We start from the raw sequence: 16473 nt of genomic DNA, 5'->3' as shown, positions 1-16473 counted from the left end.
GTCGGTTTTCATTAGAGGATAAAGATGAAAACCTTCAAACGAAGCTTATCTGAGAGGAAGGAGAAGCGGCGGCGGCTCTCAGCGCAGCACAAGAAAGACTGCCCCCCCCCCTCCCTCTCCCCCTCCCGTTTCCCCCCCTCCTCCACCTCTTTCCCCTCCTTCTCTCTCGTCTGTCGGCCTCTGTCGAGTTCCGCTCATAACCTCGCCACCCACCCTCCCACTTCCCCGCCTCTCCCTGCTTTCCGCTGCTGGCAGGGAAGCGCACACACACACACACACACACACACACACACACACACACACACACACACACACACACACACAGAGAGAGACACGCAGACACACCAGACAGAGAGAGGGACACGCACACACACACACACACCTCTTTATAGCTTCTCTCGCTCCGCCACGCACACCCCAGCATGCGCCCCACCACACACACACACACACACACACACACACACACACACACACACACACACACACTCGCTGCAATGACACACACATGCAGGCAGCGTCAATAAAAAGCCCAGCGCTGTGAGAGGCCGCCGGCACTCCACCCCCCCCCCACTCCCCCCCTCCTGCCACTGCGATTAGCGGAGGCTGGCTGGCTGGGGAGAGGCGCCCCTCTGTTATCTGGGGCGGTGGCAGGCTGTGTGTCTGCGTGTGTGTGTTGAGAGAGAGGCTAGCTAGAGAAAGAGATTAATTTAACCCTTTCGGTGGCGGATCGGAGCGCTGAAAGAGCCGCTGCGCTGCTGCTGCTGCGCTCTGGCAGAAAAACAGCCGCGCTGGGAAAATACAGGGACAGAAAAACACGACGCGCTGAAAGCCTGAGCCTGGAAATTTTTTTTGGGGGGGGGGATTATTCCACACACGTGCGCGGATGTTTGTTGGCTTTTAGTTCCATAGTCCGAGTATATATATGTATATATTAGTTGAAATGTTCCGAAATACTAATTGTGCGCAAGAAAAGGAAAAGGCCACGCTGTCCTTTTCAGGATCGGTTCAGTTGACAGAAAAAACCCCAGCTTTTTCATATGTGATCCACATTTTTGCAAAGATTTAAACTTAGAATTAATGAGGTGCAAAGCAGCAGCGTGTTCTGTCCTTCAACAGGTAGCATCCGCCAAACAAAGGCGCCATAATTCACTGTTGTTATTGTTTTCCTCACAAAACGAATAGACTATTCCTGATGGGGTTTTTTTTTTTTTTTTTTAGCACGGAAATCTTTTAGTTGCCACTTTGGAAGCGATGTTTCACACTCATCCCAACTCAGAATGTGGAGTCCCGCCGACTGCAGCACAGCACAAAACTCAAGGTCACCGTCAAAACGGAAAGAGGAGGAGAAATGTGCAAGTGTTTAAGTCGCGTATGAAATGAAAGCACATAGTTTAAATTAATGGTCATCACCGTGTTCTACATGCCCATTAAGGCAAACAGCTACCGCTAAGCTTTAATCAACACGAATTAGCTGCCAAAGCAGCGATGAAACGACGCCAGAGAGCCACGAACAAGCAATGGTGGAATAAAACTGGAGTTTAAAGAGTTTCTGCTGCTGCGTGGGACGGAATGAATGCTGGTCATTTCACCCCGGTCCGGCTCTTTTGCAGGCTTGGTCTTTCCGGCCCCAGTCACCATTCTTTTAAGAGCCTCTTTCGGGTTTTCGTCTGCCCTTTGTTACCTTTTATTCGGCTCCATCCCATTTTCCCCCTATCAACATTGAACAGCGACCCCACAGCATGACGCTGCCACTGCCGTATCTCGAGATGCTGCGTACAGTGTTTATGCTGCGTTTGTTCTCAGCTACGGACGACAAAGTACCGGGTATGTAAAGTCCCAAAAAGGCTAATAACGCTAGTTGCCCGAAACCTTTGTTTGACTTAAAGAAGCATTTTAACAGTTTTTTAAAAATTTTATTTAATAATATACACGGAAACAGATTGAATATTTAATAATTTAAACTTTTAAATGCTTTCCAGTCAATATTAAACCTATTCTAAATATTTTATAAGCAACAACGTAGGACGCATTGAGCTACTATGGCTACCGAGTCCGGGCTGCTTTCATCCTGCTAACAACGGAAGGGAGGCAGGTTTAGAAGGGGGTAAGATGGGGCTTATCCTCCCCCACCATCATCAACCCCCCGTCTGTAAATATACTGCGGGGCTGTGGGTGGAAGGCCTCCCCCCTCCACCTCCCTCTTTCTCTCTCCCCGCTCCGAGGTGACTGAGCTCCGGCTTGTTTTTCAGAGTCCGGACCGCCGCTGCTGCTGCTGCTGTCGCCTCTTCTCTCCGTGTCTGTGCGTCACAGCTAGGTCATGGCCGGACTCCAACAATGGCTCCGGTTTCTGGAGCTGCACACACACACACACACACACACACACACACACACACACACACACACACACACACACACCCGCACACAACACACGCGCGCTCACACATTAAAGGCAGGCCGGCTCCGTGGAGCACACAAACACAGATCTGACAAATGATAGGGTGGCGAGGCGAGGCGAGGCGAGGAGAGCTAATAGTAGGCAGCGCGCCTGCCGACATGCCCGTGGGCCGCGGGTGTTAAATTGTATCCAATTACGGCGCATGCGACGTTAAGACAAGGGGGGGGGGGGGGGGGGGGGTGGGGGGAGGGGGAATAATAATTCCTCCTGCGTGACAGCTAGATTCGCTTATTTCACGTGATCTGTATATACATGGGGGTTTACGGGGAGGTGGGCTCGACATGCACAGGAAGAGCTCTGTGTGTTGCTGCGCGTGGAGGTAAAAGCCTATTTTTTTTTTTTCCTGGAGGACATGGCGCACATTTTCCATTAATCAAAATCCTGTTAGCCATATATGGAGACACGCGCGGGCCAGTCGGGTCCCACTCATAATTAATGTCCAATATTTAAGCAGCCAGCCTCGGTCCTAAAAGATGTCTTCAAGCACACACGCGCGCGCGCGCACGGACACACGCAGACATAGCGCCCTCGAGCCACAAATTTCACAGTGTGTGCCTGGTTTCCGTCTTCGAATACAAATTTGAAAAATGTAGCATGTCTTTGAATTAAGCCCCGTTTAATACAAATGAAATTCGCGGCTTTTACGTTATATGTAAAACATGTGGCATAAAACTAAGAGCATCGCTCTCAACATCCATGCCCACTGTAAGACATGATGGTGGCGGCATCATGCTGTGGGGACGAATTTCTTCATCACTGAGATGAAATTCAATTCAGGAATACTCCATCAATCCCAAAGGGAAATTAAAGGCTCATTGAAGGTTTAATGAATCAATCTGGAAGCCGATCGGAGCAAAACTGGAAGAAAACCTGCAAAGGGTTGTAGATAAAGGTTTTTCAAAATGGTGGTGTATTTTTCCAGCTTCCTTAATTCTGTTACCCCTAAATAAAATCTAGTCCAGTAATTCATATGTGTGTTAAAAAAAAAAACAGTTGTAGCTGCTCAGTAAGGATCTTAAGGGTCTGTAACATAGAAGTAAACATGAAGACAGGCCAACAACAAAGTTATGTTTAACAATAACACCAAAGCTGAACTACCTGCTGAATACTAAAAACAAACAGTCACATGGTGGTGGCAGCATCATGGTGTGGGGATGCTTTTCTTCAGCAGAGACAACAAAGATAAGCAAACGGTCAGAGCTGAAAATCGATGTCCCTGCACACTTCACATAAAATCTGACTGAGTAGTTGTGATATGACAAAAAAGTGTTCAAGGGCCACGGAGGCTTTGCAAGGCGTTGTAGCCAACCAGTGACATTTGATTGGAAGTGAAGAATGGCATCCATATAAAAAATGAAACAAACACGCCCAGTCTCAGTTTGGTTCTGAAATGACTCTTATTTATTTGAGTGTGTGATAGTCAAGCCAAAGCCAACGCAACTGCTTAGAAAAATAGGGGCCACGTTGTGAGTTGTGCAAACGCTCAGCAGAAAAGTTCAGAAACTCCAGTGACTGTTTATCTTCTCAAACTTCTAAGAAAAGGCATCCGACTGTCGGCAGAGTACACAGATAATAATGAGATCACCCAGATATTGGCAAATGGGCTGTGCTTGAATATAAATTGGCTCCATTATCCTGCCAATCACACCTCGGCTCTGCCGGCTCAGCTGACAAAGGCAGCAGGTGTCTGGTGTGTCACCTCCTGCTGATGTGTTGCGACCCTAGAAACAAACAGGAGCGTGCGCAGCACTGGTCGGACGTTTGCATACACTCATCTGTATGGACGGCATTACTTTGGGCTCTTACTGATGCTTTAGCACCGTTTTTTTTTTTTTTTTTGGGGGGGGGGGGGTTCCTCGTGGTGGAAGGATTTTGCAATGTGGAATATGGATAATTTGAATTAAAATGGAGAATTTTTGTAATTCACAAAGGTTCAAAATCATATATATATATATATATATACACATAAGGTGAAATGCATATATTTGCAGCAGAGAAACCACAGACTTTTGGAGCCATTAACAAGCCTCTGGTATCATTCTGGACGGATCTTTGACCATCGTTCTTGTCAGAATTAGTCGTGCTCTGTTGAATATTTTTGTTTTCCTGTAACAGACTTTTTTTTTTTAATGTATAAACCTTTTATAGGGGTTGAAGTTGAGAGTATTCCAGAACCTTAATGTTAGCCTTCTTTGTCCATTCGCTCAGAACCAATTGAGTCCAAATTTCAACCATCTAACTATTTAAGATGAAGATTTCAAAGTGATTTCTTCATTTATATCCTCCCAGTCATTTTTGTGCAACATGCCAGTACCTACGGAAGTGAAGAAAGACCCTCGGAGTGCCACCGGTATATAATTTTGCAATTTGAAGACCTCACCTTTATTCGTTCTTGGTTGTAACTGTGAGCAGGTGTTTGACACAGTTGGGTGTTGAAATGAAAAAAAAAAAAAAAAAACTCTGGCCAACGTTAAGCTTCTTGGATGGCCGAGACACTAAGCCTGTTAAAAATATTTTAAAGCAAAGTCTGTGCCAGGATATGAACCAATTCAAATGAGCTCCGCAGTTTCTGATAAGAAGAGCGGTCAAATATCCAGATCGAGTTACGCTGTCGGCTTGTTCCTGGTTTTACTGAAACTTGCTAAAGAACATTTAGCCAAATACAAGTGGGTGTTGATTTTAAGACATCATCAAAAGCCTGAAATCAACATGAACTTCATGCCCACGACTCATGTACGTAAACTTTTCAGCGTGTTGAATTGACTAAAATAGAGTTTGTAAATAAGGCTTTGCGTTCAGAAGACAAAAGTATAAAAATAGATAGTGCATTCAAACATATACAGTACGTCGATTTGTAATAAAAAAAAAAACAGTATATCAAAAATGTAGCATTTCATCAAAAATACAAACTCAAAGGAACACTTGTGCAGAACTTGCAATGTTCGAGGCAGAGCGACAGCCTGAAAACTAATACTGACTGAGGAGAGAGCCCGTTGCTTCAGGACTTGTTTTTCCCCAATTTTGACTCACTTCGACTGTTTTTAACCCCTCCCCCCCCATCTTTTTCTTTTTGTATTTCCACTGTACACCCACCTTCTCCTTATTGGCAGGAAAATTATGTAGTACCGGGATCAATCTAATGGCAGAGTGAGACGCTGACACACAGGGTGATTTTTAAAGGCCTGCCTTTCAACTCATTTCCTGTGGGGAACTGAAAAGGTGATTGCTGCGAGTGCTTAAGAAGCACCTTGTTATGATTGCCTTTCAGCAGTGCCTTGTGTTTTTTTTTTCTTCTTCTTTTCTTTTTTTTTCCCCTTGTCTTTTTTGTTCTGGCATGCTAAAATGCTGCAGAATGCGGTGGAAAACAGAGGGTTCGGGGAGGTAAATCTTTCCAGAGTCCTTTTGGGATGCAGCAGATGCCTTTAACATTAGGCTGATCTTTAGAGCTCTCAGATAGTCGTGTTGCACAGAAATGGAGCTCTGCTCTGTGTGTGTGCGGAGGGTGTCTTAAGGATATTAAATAGTAAAGGATGGGGATTAATAATGGAACCTGACAGCTCATCTCCGGCTTCTATCTGCCTGACCGTCCCCACAATCTTCTCTTCCATTCCCTCCCTACCTCGTTTTTTTTTTTTTTCCCCCTTTTTCTTTTTTCCCTCTCAGTTTCTAATCCGGCGTGGTTCTCTCTGGCTCTGACCCTCCTTTGTGCTTCTTCCCTCCAGCTCTTTTGTCTCCCTTCTTCCTCTCTCTCAAGGACCTCGATCTTTCAGGGTCATGTCAGGCGAGTAGAAGAGCACGTTGGTGTCGTCGTCGTCGTCGTCATCGCTCGGGTCGATAAGGTCTGCCTGTGTGTAGCGCACCGCCCCGGGGTAGTACTCTCCGATTCGCGTTCGGTCGCAGAGCCGTGACTGCAGAGCCAGCTGAGAAAGCAGACACAAACACACACACGCACACACACACACACACACACACACACACACACACACACACACACACACACACACACACACACACACACACACACACACACACACACACACACACACACACACACACACAGAGATTTGAATTAGTTGTCCCTATTTGCCCTGGTTTAGATGGTTAACTTCAAAAAAGCCTCTTTTCCTGTTTCCATTCTGGACATTTCCCAACAACGCCTTGCACAGGTTTTGATACCCCTTCCACTTTTTCCCATTTTTTCTTTTCACAACCGCCGACCTTGACGTATTTTAGTGTTGGTTTTTTTCTGAGATAGATCAACACAAAGTAGTGATAAACTGTGAAGTGGAAGGATATTGTTACACAGCTTTCTAAACGTTTTACAAATAAAAATCAATTTTCAGACCCGCAGATTTCTCATTTGAACTTCAACTGGGCTATTAAAACATTCTAGATCAATGCATTGATCTGTCTCTCTAATATCTGGGAAAATACTCCCCACAGCATGTTGCTGCCACCGTCGTGCTCTTAACATCTTTGGGAAAAAGTGTTAAAGAACCGACTGTTTTAACATATAAATGCAGGGTTGAACAATTTTTTCAGTTTTTGAATGAAAAATTGCAGTAGATTTCCCAAAAGAATGACTCTAAAATAACCTGTAATACTTTTTTTAAAATCCTTTTTTGTCATCAGTTTTGAAACTTTGTATGTTTTCACAATCAGAAATCAGCTTTATTAGAGCGTACAGATACTAAGCATATTTAAATAAATAAAATAAAGAATGTTTTGCAGCATTTTTCACAAATATCAACATACCCTAAAAGAAAAATGTATCCATTCACTTTATTGCAAAAATGTTGTAAAATGCTATTTTAAATTCTAAAAAACAGAAATAAAATGATGGTTCTTTAAACATCAAAACAAATTTTCTTTAGAAGAATAATGAGTCTTTTTTTCAAAATTATGTAACATGTACAGGTCTAATGTTTTATTTAGCTGGACTAAAAGGTTCTTGCAATGATAAAGGTTGCAGACCTCCGATCTAAACTTTGACAGAGCAGCTGTGTTTACACTGAGATTAAATTAGGGACTCTATTTAATAATTAGGTGACTAGGCGGTTTGTTGAACTAGATTTCATTTGGGGGAATTCGATGAAAGTTAAAGTGATACTTCTTAGATATTTACTGTAAAAACCCTCATGAAAACATGAAAGCAATATGTATTGCTTTCCTTGTACTTTAAAATTATGCAACAATAATTCTGGTAAAGAACCAAAACTTTCCCTCAAAATAAACAACAACCCCCCCTAAATGTGACAGGTACAACCAAAATATCTGTAATGATAAAACAACATTCACTCTTTCACATCGCATTACTTTGCACATGGTAATTTTTTCTTGCCACGCCATTGTTAGCGCATTCAACTTTGCTAAGTGTTTTTCACATGAAATGACACCAATAACTTCTCTGCAATACTATTCATGTGAAGTGAAATGTTTGAAACTGACGTTAGATGAACTTACAATAAAACATGCAGACTTCAAACTCTTTCACTGGTTTATTATTGATCTTGTGAGTGCTGTTTTGCTGTACCTCCCCTCAACCTTCCTCTTTGTTGCCTAGATATGGGTTATTGCTCCTTGAATTGACCAACGTCAAAAATACAACAAAGGAGGAGCTCCATCAATAACTCCTCCCTCCCCCCCAAACAGTAAAGGAAATCAGACCAACCACATTATGTTGAAGCTGTCAAAAAAAAAAAAAAAGCGAGAAGCCAGCTTTAGGAGCTGGTCTGGCTCTAACTCACTCTCCTGTATGGTTTTAATTTCACATTATTCAAACTGAGATCATCTGCAGCAGCTAAGATACTAACAACTCATAATGTTCCTGCATTAAAAAACAACCCGACTACCTCTTTTGGGAATGTTTTGTGACGTAACAGATTAGTAATTTCAGGATCTCAAATAAAAACAGAACATTACTCAAATTTCGTCCAATATGACTAAGATGATGGACTTTGTTCCCTTTTCTAAAGTCAGCTAACCTCAGCAGCTTTAACGTTTGCTTCTGCCTGTAATAGAAATATAAGATTCAAAACTTTGTTCACTTACAAATCACAATTAAAGAATGTAGTTTGCAATGCATACATACAGGTGCATGAAGCAAACGAGCTGCCCTCTTTCCCCCATGTCATTTTTCTTTTTTTTTTTTTTTAAAGTAACAGTCGTTACAGAGGAGCAGTCAGACAAAGGAAATCTAATGTGTTTTAGTACTCTCAGAAGAGCAAGGTCTTTCAGCGATACCCGATAACAAAAAGGGTTTCTGCTGAGTAAAAGAAATTTAGTAACTCAATCCACCACTGAGGGATCATGCGGGAGAGTAGGACTGAAATTTCAAGCCTCGCAGCGATAAAAGGGCCCAGTCGTCAGTCACTGGAAGATGGCGTGAAACCAGCAGCTGCGAGACCCTGCATGAGTAAACCCAGGGCGCAGAGCGGCGACAAGCGTTTAGTGACTGGGACGTAAAAGGCATATGGAGAAAAAAAAGGACAGGTGGAAATGAAATAAACCGTTTTTGGCTTGTCGAGCCGCAAACGGGCTGCGGTTCTGGGACTTTTTATATAGCTTCATGGACAAACGTTTTTTGTTTTTTTTTTCTTCCTTCTTCTTCTAGGAATAAACTTTTTATATACGTGCGTGCTACGTTTGCAGCGGCTCTGAGGCGAACGGAGGGGGTGTTTTCGGCGGCTCTCCTCTGCATGCATTCTGGCATACATGCAGAGGCAGAAGTGTTGTGAGCTCATTGCAGAGCCGAAGGCGGTTCAGCTGTATGGCTAGAATGCAGATCAATATCAGGGAAAGAGTGGAAGAAAGAGAGAGAGAGAGAAATGGAGAATGGATAGGTGGGAGGGACACGCAGCACAAAGGGAGAGAAAAATAATGTGAGAGAGATAAAATGCCAGAGATGCTTTAACGGGGTATAGCGGGAACAGAGAAGACGTATGGAACGGAGAGAAAGCAGGCGAGGCGGAAGAGGAGACGAGTAAAACGCCGCCACTGCCGCTCATGGGAGGGAAGAGTAGAAGACAAGAAAAGCAAGAGGTGCAGAGTAGAGAGGAACACAAAAAACACGTTAATCAAAGAAGTTAGGAGAGAAATCAATCGATCAATGCACTCCGTAATAATCTGCTTACTTGAATATATCTGATCTGCAACCAGTATACGTTTTCCCTCTAGTTGGACTGACAAATAAAGCTGGTTTCAGCTTCAGATGATTAGAGATATTAAAAGTTTCCAATCACGAAATTTGCTGAGGTCATTTGCTAAAAAAAATTACAATACTCTTTATCCTGAGTTTTGTTTTCCTTACAAAATACCTACAATTAAGGGAATTTAATAGATTACAATCTCCACAACCTCTTATCTGTTTCCAGGTTTGTCCGTAATAGAAAAAGAGAACAAAGTGGATGGGTTTCCGTAACTGTCTGTAAATCCTCTTAAGGGCACTTGTGAACAGTGAACAAGGAATTAAGAATAATGTAGCCTTAATTGGTTGATGGGAAGCTACGAAACACCTGGGAAGCTTAATGAAGACAACAGAGTTCCCTGATTTAAATCTGGTAAATGTGTGGGGGTTGTTTTTGGCAGTATGTGCAAGGAAAAAGACTTTCTATGTATTAGTAAATGTTGGGATTCAGGACATAATCTATGTCCAAAAAAAAACCCTTCTGAGCCCAAACTATTTACTTTGGGTTTGTTCTCCTAACTCCGCTGGATCAAAGCGTATTCTTGGAAATATTTGCAGTAACCTAGAAAAGGACTGATAGATTTTGTAACTTAGCTACAAGAAGAGAAGAAAATGCCCATTTTATCAGAGCTAAACATTCATTATTTGAGGGTATCCAGGGTCCTGTTATTCGGTACTCATAGAGAACTGACATGACCCCAGCATTGGGAATACTGGATGATTAAATCTTGTGATGAACTGTGAGCTTGGAGAGAGCTTCAAATTGTCTCAAGCAACTGTTCGTGGAATCATCCTCAGTCAACCTTCAACAGCGATTTTATTTGTTATCGTAAGGCAATCACTTGTGCTTGCTTCATCCCCTTCCTCCTCCCCCCAATATTTAATTAGCTGGCGGAAAAGAAAAAACAAAAACTTCATTATAAAACAATACCAGTAGTTACACCAACTAGGTGTTACTTCTGAGTTTAAGAATGTCAAAGTCAAAATGCTCAATGCAAAGTTTGATGTTAGTCGGCTTTATCCAGTTGAAAACATTTTCTCATCCTGTTGGAAACCCCAGATTGAAACCGCAACAATCAGATGAAGAGAAATTAAAGGTCACTGGTAGGAACTGGAACACCAGTGTCGCCGTCCAGTTCCGCCAGTTCGGCATCAACGTGGATCGAGAAGCTGCTTTCAAATGTAGGAAACCACAGTAGCTTTTAAGCATGGTGGTTGTAGCATCATGCTGAGGTTCTTTTTCATTGCCAGTGGTATTGTGTTTCACAAACTGACCAACTCCAAATTACTTAACTTAATCAAAAATCATCAGCTAGAACAGGGGAGTACAAAATGTGGCTCCACAGCACACTGAGGGCGGCATCGTCACTGACAAATAAAATCTTCTCATTCCTTAGCCATCTTAATTTTCTATTAAATATAAGCATCCAAGAACTTTAACTCAAACCCGGCTTGGTACCAGAATGTTTTGGGCCTCATGGCCAAACGTTTAGACGCCACGGTGTAAGATGGTTGAAACTTGGACAGATTTAAGTGTTCCAACAGGATAATTACCCCAAACACATATCAAGAGAAGTTTTAGCAGGTTCACATTAAGCTTCTAGAATGACTTCTATCAACTCTGCCAAGAGGAGTGGTCACATATCCAGGTTTATGTCAGGATCTCGTTAAAAATTAGGAATTGTGCAGTCGAGTTACAACTTGATAAGAGGCATATGAACAAATATTAATGGAGGTGTAAAGTATTTGAGCCTGTATGTTTAATTTTGAGCCTGTATGTGCAAGAGAAATCCACCAGAAATCTAAACGAGATATAAAAATCATTGCAGTTAAAAAGTTCACCCCGAAAAAAAAAAAGCCCCAAATAAGATAATATACCTGATGAAAAGGATATAACCTCCAATGTGGTAAGAAAGGATCCTTATCATTAAGGTGTTCTCAGTCATGAAAACTCAACACTGATGAGGAGATTTGGATATGTTGGATAGAAATAGGGACTATGTAAAGAAGGGTGATAAGAAAAATGAGGAACCTGAAACTGGTGGTTTAACACAGTCAACACAGCTGATGTGTACCTTTTGTGGTAAACTAGCTTCCCTGTACCTTGACATGCAACTCCCATAAAACGTAACACGTTCAGTCAATACAGACCTCCACACCTCTGATTGGCCTATAAAGCATATAAAAAAAGCACGCTACTTTGCTCCAACATAATGGTCACGAGAATCACACATGCAAGACCTAACAGGCTGTCATTTTCCTTGATTTGCTATTAGAGAGCATTATTCCGCCTGCAGCTTCTAACTTGTTTCAAACTGTACTGGTCTGTACAAGACTAACACATCACAGTGACTAACACAGTGAGGTACTCCTCAAGTACCTCACTGTGTTCCCGAGCTGCGGTGAATTCGGTGCGAGTGAGTTTCGTTTGAACTTTTTTACCTCTTTAACAACACATATCAGTACATCTGCAGTGGAAACCCTAACAAAAAGAGCAGATATGAGCTGTGCAAGAAGAAATTGTTACACGGGAGACTGACCCCTTCCATAGCTTCCCTGTAGCCTAAGTGGCCAGGACTCTGCAAGGATTTGACCTTACAGAATAAATTCCAAGAGGAAAGAGCAGGGGAGGTAATCATTCACCAAAAGTTCATTTCAGACTGAAAAGTTTGGACCACATCTCTGCCACGAAGGACCATATGAAAACTTTACAAAAACATTTTTTAGGAGTTGTGTCAGTCCAACTCCATGGAAACCACTCCCAGAACAAAAAAAAGGGACAACAAAGAGAACCAAGAGCCTTTTGGATTAAAGGCTGGATCATTTCATTAGCACGAGTCACAACTGTCACGTTAGCTGGCTCAAGATTGGTCCCTTGCTTTACACCTACTCCCCAACTTGTCTCTATGATGGCCTGACTGGAGATTTCAAGGTATAACGACAAAAGGTTGGATTTTGGTTCGCTAAACCAAACAGAAATGCCTTACAATTTAGCAGCAGATTAAGCGAACACCAGCGGATTCTTACACTACAACACACTAGATCACAAATTTGCATATCTTTGATATTAAAAATGTTTTGTCCAGAAGCACACAAAAAAATCAGCAAAGGATCGTAATCACACGATGCTGACCAGACCAAAATCAGTGAATGGACCAAGGTCATGGTGACCACAACACTCTTCAGTATGGAAGTAGTTACTGGGGGAAGAAGTCTTAAAATTTAACAGTTTAGTTACACTCATTGTTAGGTTATTGAGAAACTGACACAAAAGCTGTAAGAAGCTATTTAACCCTCACGTGGTCTTAAGAGGCAGCGTTATTTAGACCCAACAAGTTTTTTATTCTGTGCGCGGTCTGGCGGGGTTGCACTGACCCTGTGTGCACTTTTACAAATTTTTTGTGTGTGTGTGTCAATTTCTTTCAGAAATTGATGGGCTGACAGGACATCCCTCCCGCTTCGTCGCTGTCCGACCGTTACATTTTCTGCGCTCTTGCCAAGTGTCAAACTAAAACAGCAGGAGGATTAAAAAGTATTTTATACAGTACACATAGCTTATTTTTAGATTTTATGGTTAGAAAACAGGTCAACACTTCGTAGCTACCTTGAGAACATTTATTTCAATTTTGCATAGAAGTGATACCACCTGAAGTAAACATCAGTAGTTACCACAAAGACTATAGATTAGTGCCAAGTTGGTCTGTTTCACTGTTTTAAACCAAACGGAAGTCAACCACAAATCTTTGATAATCTAATTTCGAGTTTTAACTGTTCCACAGCCTCCTGAGATGCAAAGGCAAAGCAGAAGTAGGGCAAGTAGGTCTTACCCTTACTTTACTCTTTGTAGATGCCTATAGATCATTGCCAGGGTGTGTGGAACATTTGCAGATTAAGGATTAAATTGCGATCTGAACGAGTAAAGGAGTATTTGTCCTAAAAGCCAACGAGAAACTTGAAAAACTTAGAAAATTTAGGGACTTAGGTGAGGAACTTACTGCTACATGCTATTGTCATTTAGTCAACCCAAAACTGCTAACAAGGCAGCAATTTATTTGTTGTGTCTGTGAATCAATCAAAATAATAAAGCAGGGACATCCCAAATCTTATATGTATTGGCTTTCTCCGCTCACTCCGATGGAACAGGAGCGAGTCGGTACCAATATGAAAATGACAAAAGATTGCAGCCAGCAGCTCTATCAAAATGTACATATGGAGCGTGAGTTGTGTACAAAGACACCTTCAAGTAAGGAAAGATAAAAAAATAAATAAATAAAATACAGAAAAGCAGGCATTTTAAAGGGAGAGCGTACTTGAACACGATGAGGCTGGGTTAGGAGGTGCTGGGAGGAGGAAAGCACAGATTCTCTGCTTTGAGAGAGGAATGTTTTGACGCTGTCACCCCATCAGCACCCGCTCCTCTCCCCTACCCCTCCTCTCCCCCGCCAATCTCACACCTGATGTGTGGGGGCTGCTGGGAGCCGCATGCCAAGATGAATAACAACCGGCTGTTAGTCACGATAGCGCACGAACACACACGCCGCCTGTCTCTCCCCTCTCCCTCCCTCCCTGTCGTCTTCTTCCTCGCCTTCCTCTCTTTCTGCCTGACACACACAAACAGCGCTTTCCCCGTGATTTACGAACACATTGAGATTCAATTTCGCTGCTCTGTCTCTCTGTCTCTTTCACCCCGCTCGCCACAGCGCAACACTGACATTTGGGTTGAAGGTCACACCGCACATTCCACTCTTCCACGCTGAGCTCGTGACCTGTTATCAGCGTGGCCGCTGAAACCGAGGAGGTGGCAATATGCATGAAGGCGTGTGTTTGCGTGCGTGCGTGTGTGTTTGCGCACAACTAAACCAAGGCCACAGAGGATTTTTTTTTTTTTTTGCTTGTTGTTCAATATCAGCTCCAGCTCGTAGCTGCAGATACAGTCAATGTTTGCAGATTGAGACAAATGTGCGCAGAACTCTATTGATTGGGGTGTTTATTGAAATGCAACCGATGATGTTCAGGATTGAAATGCGGCAATATTATATTTCTGATAAGCTTCGCTTCATTACATTTTCCTAAAAGCTAAATTTCTCAATGTTACACAGGAAATGAGGTCCTACATTGGTAATTTCGCTCAGGAAAAGTAGATTTCGGTATTAGATGCGGCAATTATCTCAGACGAACAGCTGCCACACATGGTACCAATTATTGGCGGTGATCGTTTTCCAGCGTGAGAGCAATTAAAACGTTGGTTAAGGTAAAATTACAAGTATTAGAGCTGCTCGTATTCAGGATTCCTAAAAGGGATTACAGGAAAAATGAGTGACTTATAAGCAGCTAATACCTTTGCCACCCAGGCAGACTGCAGTTAACATCTGTAAAGACTTAGTCCTTGATATAATGGAAATAAAATGTGATCACCTCTTTGTGTCATCAGAATTTGGTGAATATTTAAAGTTATTGACTGAAATGGGATTTTATAAGGTCCTGCTGCAGTGAAATTCTTGCAGCAAAGTCGATGGTAAATCCTGCATCTTGATATTATAATTATTTATGCTGATATAAATTATTATTTTAGCAGTCTATTAGTTATTCTTAATGACTAATAAAAAGATTTAATATTAGTAAATTCCCATAACAGCAGTGTTAATAGGAAATGGTTCTGCATTAAAATGTTCCTATCTGTGAATCCCTAACAATTACTCTTCTGAAGCAAAGAAAAATAACATCTGACAATAATAGCTCATTTTTTAAGTCAACCTGGACAGGCATTACACAAAACTCTGAAATGATGCTAAACGTAATACTAAAAAAGCAGGAGTCTCTCAACGACGTTTTGAAAAAAGTATATACTCTGGTCTTTACTTTATATATTCATCTTCAGTCAATTTAATAGATGAACTCTCACTTTGCATTTTTGTGATCTGGAGCAATGCCTGAGCTGCAAAGAATAAGCTAAAACATAGAAATTGCACTACTTGGTCTCATTATTGGTCATTTTGGTTTAATAGTTGAATTTTTATATTATACTATTTAATTTGCTGACAGAGATAAAGAAACCACAAATCAACCATGAGCATCCTATTGAGGGAACTAACTTCCTTTTAAAGGAACGCTAATGGCCATATTAGCCACACACAGAGCCTTTTGCAAAAGTATTCAAAGCACAGTTCATATTTTGTCACTTGGCAACCACAAGCCTCAATGTATTGTATTTGAATTTGATACGATAGACCAACATTAAACAGTATAAAATTTTTGGGGTGGAAAGAAATGGTTTGCAGATTTGTTGCCTACTAAAAATCTGGAAAAAAGGGCATGCATTTTATATATAGCTGTCCTGTGAAGGCCTCAGACGTTTGTTGCAGAACATTAGCGAACAAACAGCAACATGAAGGCTAGGTTGGAGAATCTGTCGCCAGTCGTCGTGATCTCCACAAGTATGGACATTGTGGAAGAGAGGCAACACAAAAGTGGCCACAATTCAATATTTTACAAGCAAAATGATATGCACATGGAACAATTAACACTAAATCCTGAGGGGATTTCAGCATTATGAAAAACTCCATATACTTGACAAAGACAATGTTTGTTCCCCTCCTCTCAGGCAGGAAGCCGCGGAGCATCAGCTGCTGAAGCAAAAGACTGAGAAATGGTTTCTTCACAGCTGAATTGTAGCGGAGCACTGCAGCGTTCCACATTATTTCCTGGGTCATGTACACATTAGACATTCACATATCTGCTAGATCGGCAAAACACTTGGACCCACTGCACTTCTATTGTATAGATTGGTTGGGCGTGCTAGAATCTCCTAATATATTTCTGCCTGTCTTTGTTT

At 42.0% G+C, this 16473-nt stretch overlaps 1 protein-coding gene across 3 annotated transcripts in view; it reads right to left on the bottom strand.

The window, feature by feature from the left end:
* Positions 1-3833: 3833 nt before the first annotated feature.
* The window catches only part of LOC114148577 (cyclic AMP receptor-like protein A), a 76898-nt gene continuing 64258 nt past the window's right edge, over positions 3834-16473 (bottom strand). For all 3 annotated transcript variants that reach the window (XM_028023948.1, XM_028023950.1, XM_028023949.1), the window contains one exon: positions 3834-6375. In XM_028023948.1, coding sequence (XP_027879749.1) covers positions 6205-6375 — 171 coding nt within the window. In that variant the 3' untranslated portion in view covers positions 3834-6204. The remainder of the gene's footprint in view (positions 6376-16473) is intronic.

This window comes from Xiphophorus couchianus, chromosome 7 (assembly GCF_001444195.1).
Source record: "Xiphophorus couchianus chromosome 7, X_couchianus-1.0, whole genome shotgun sequence".
Classification (NCBI taxonomy): Eukaryota; Metazoa; Chordata; class Actinopteri; order Cyprinodontiformes; family Poeciliidae; genus Xiphophorus; species Xiphophorus couchianus.
The sequence above is the reverse complement of the archived record's forward strand: the minus strand, read 5'-3'. Positions and strand labels throughout refer to the sequence as shown.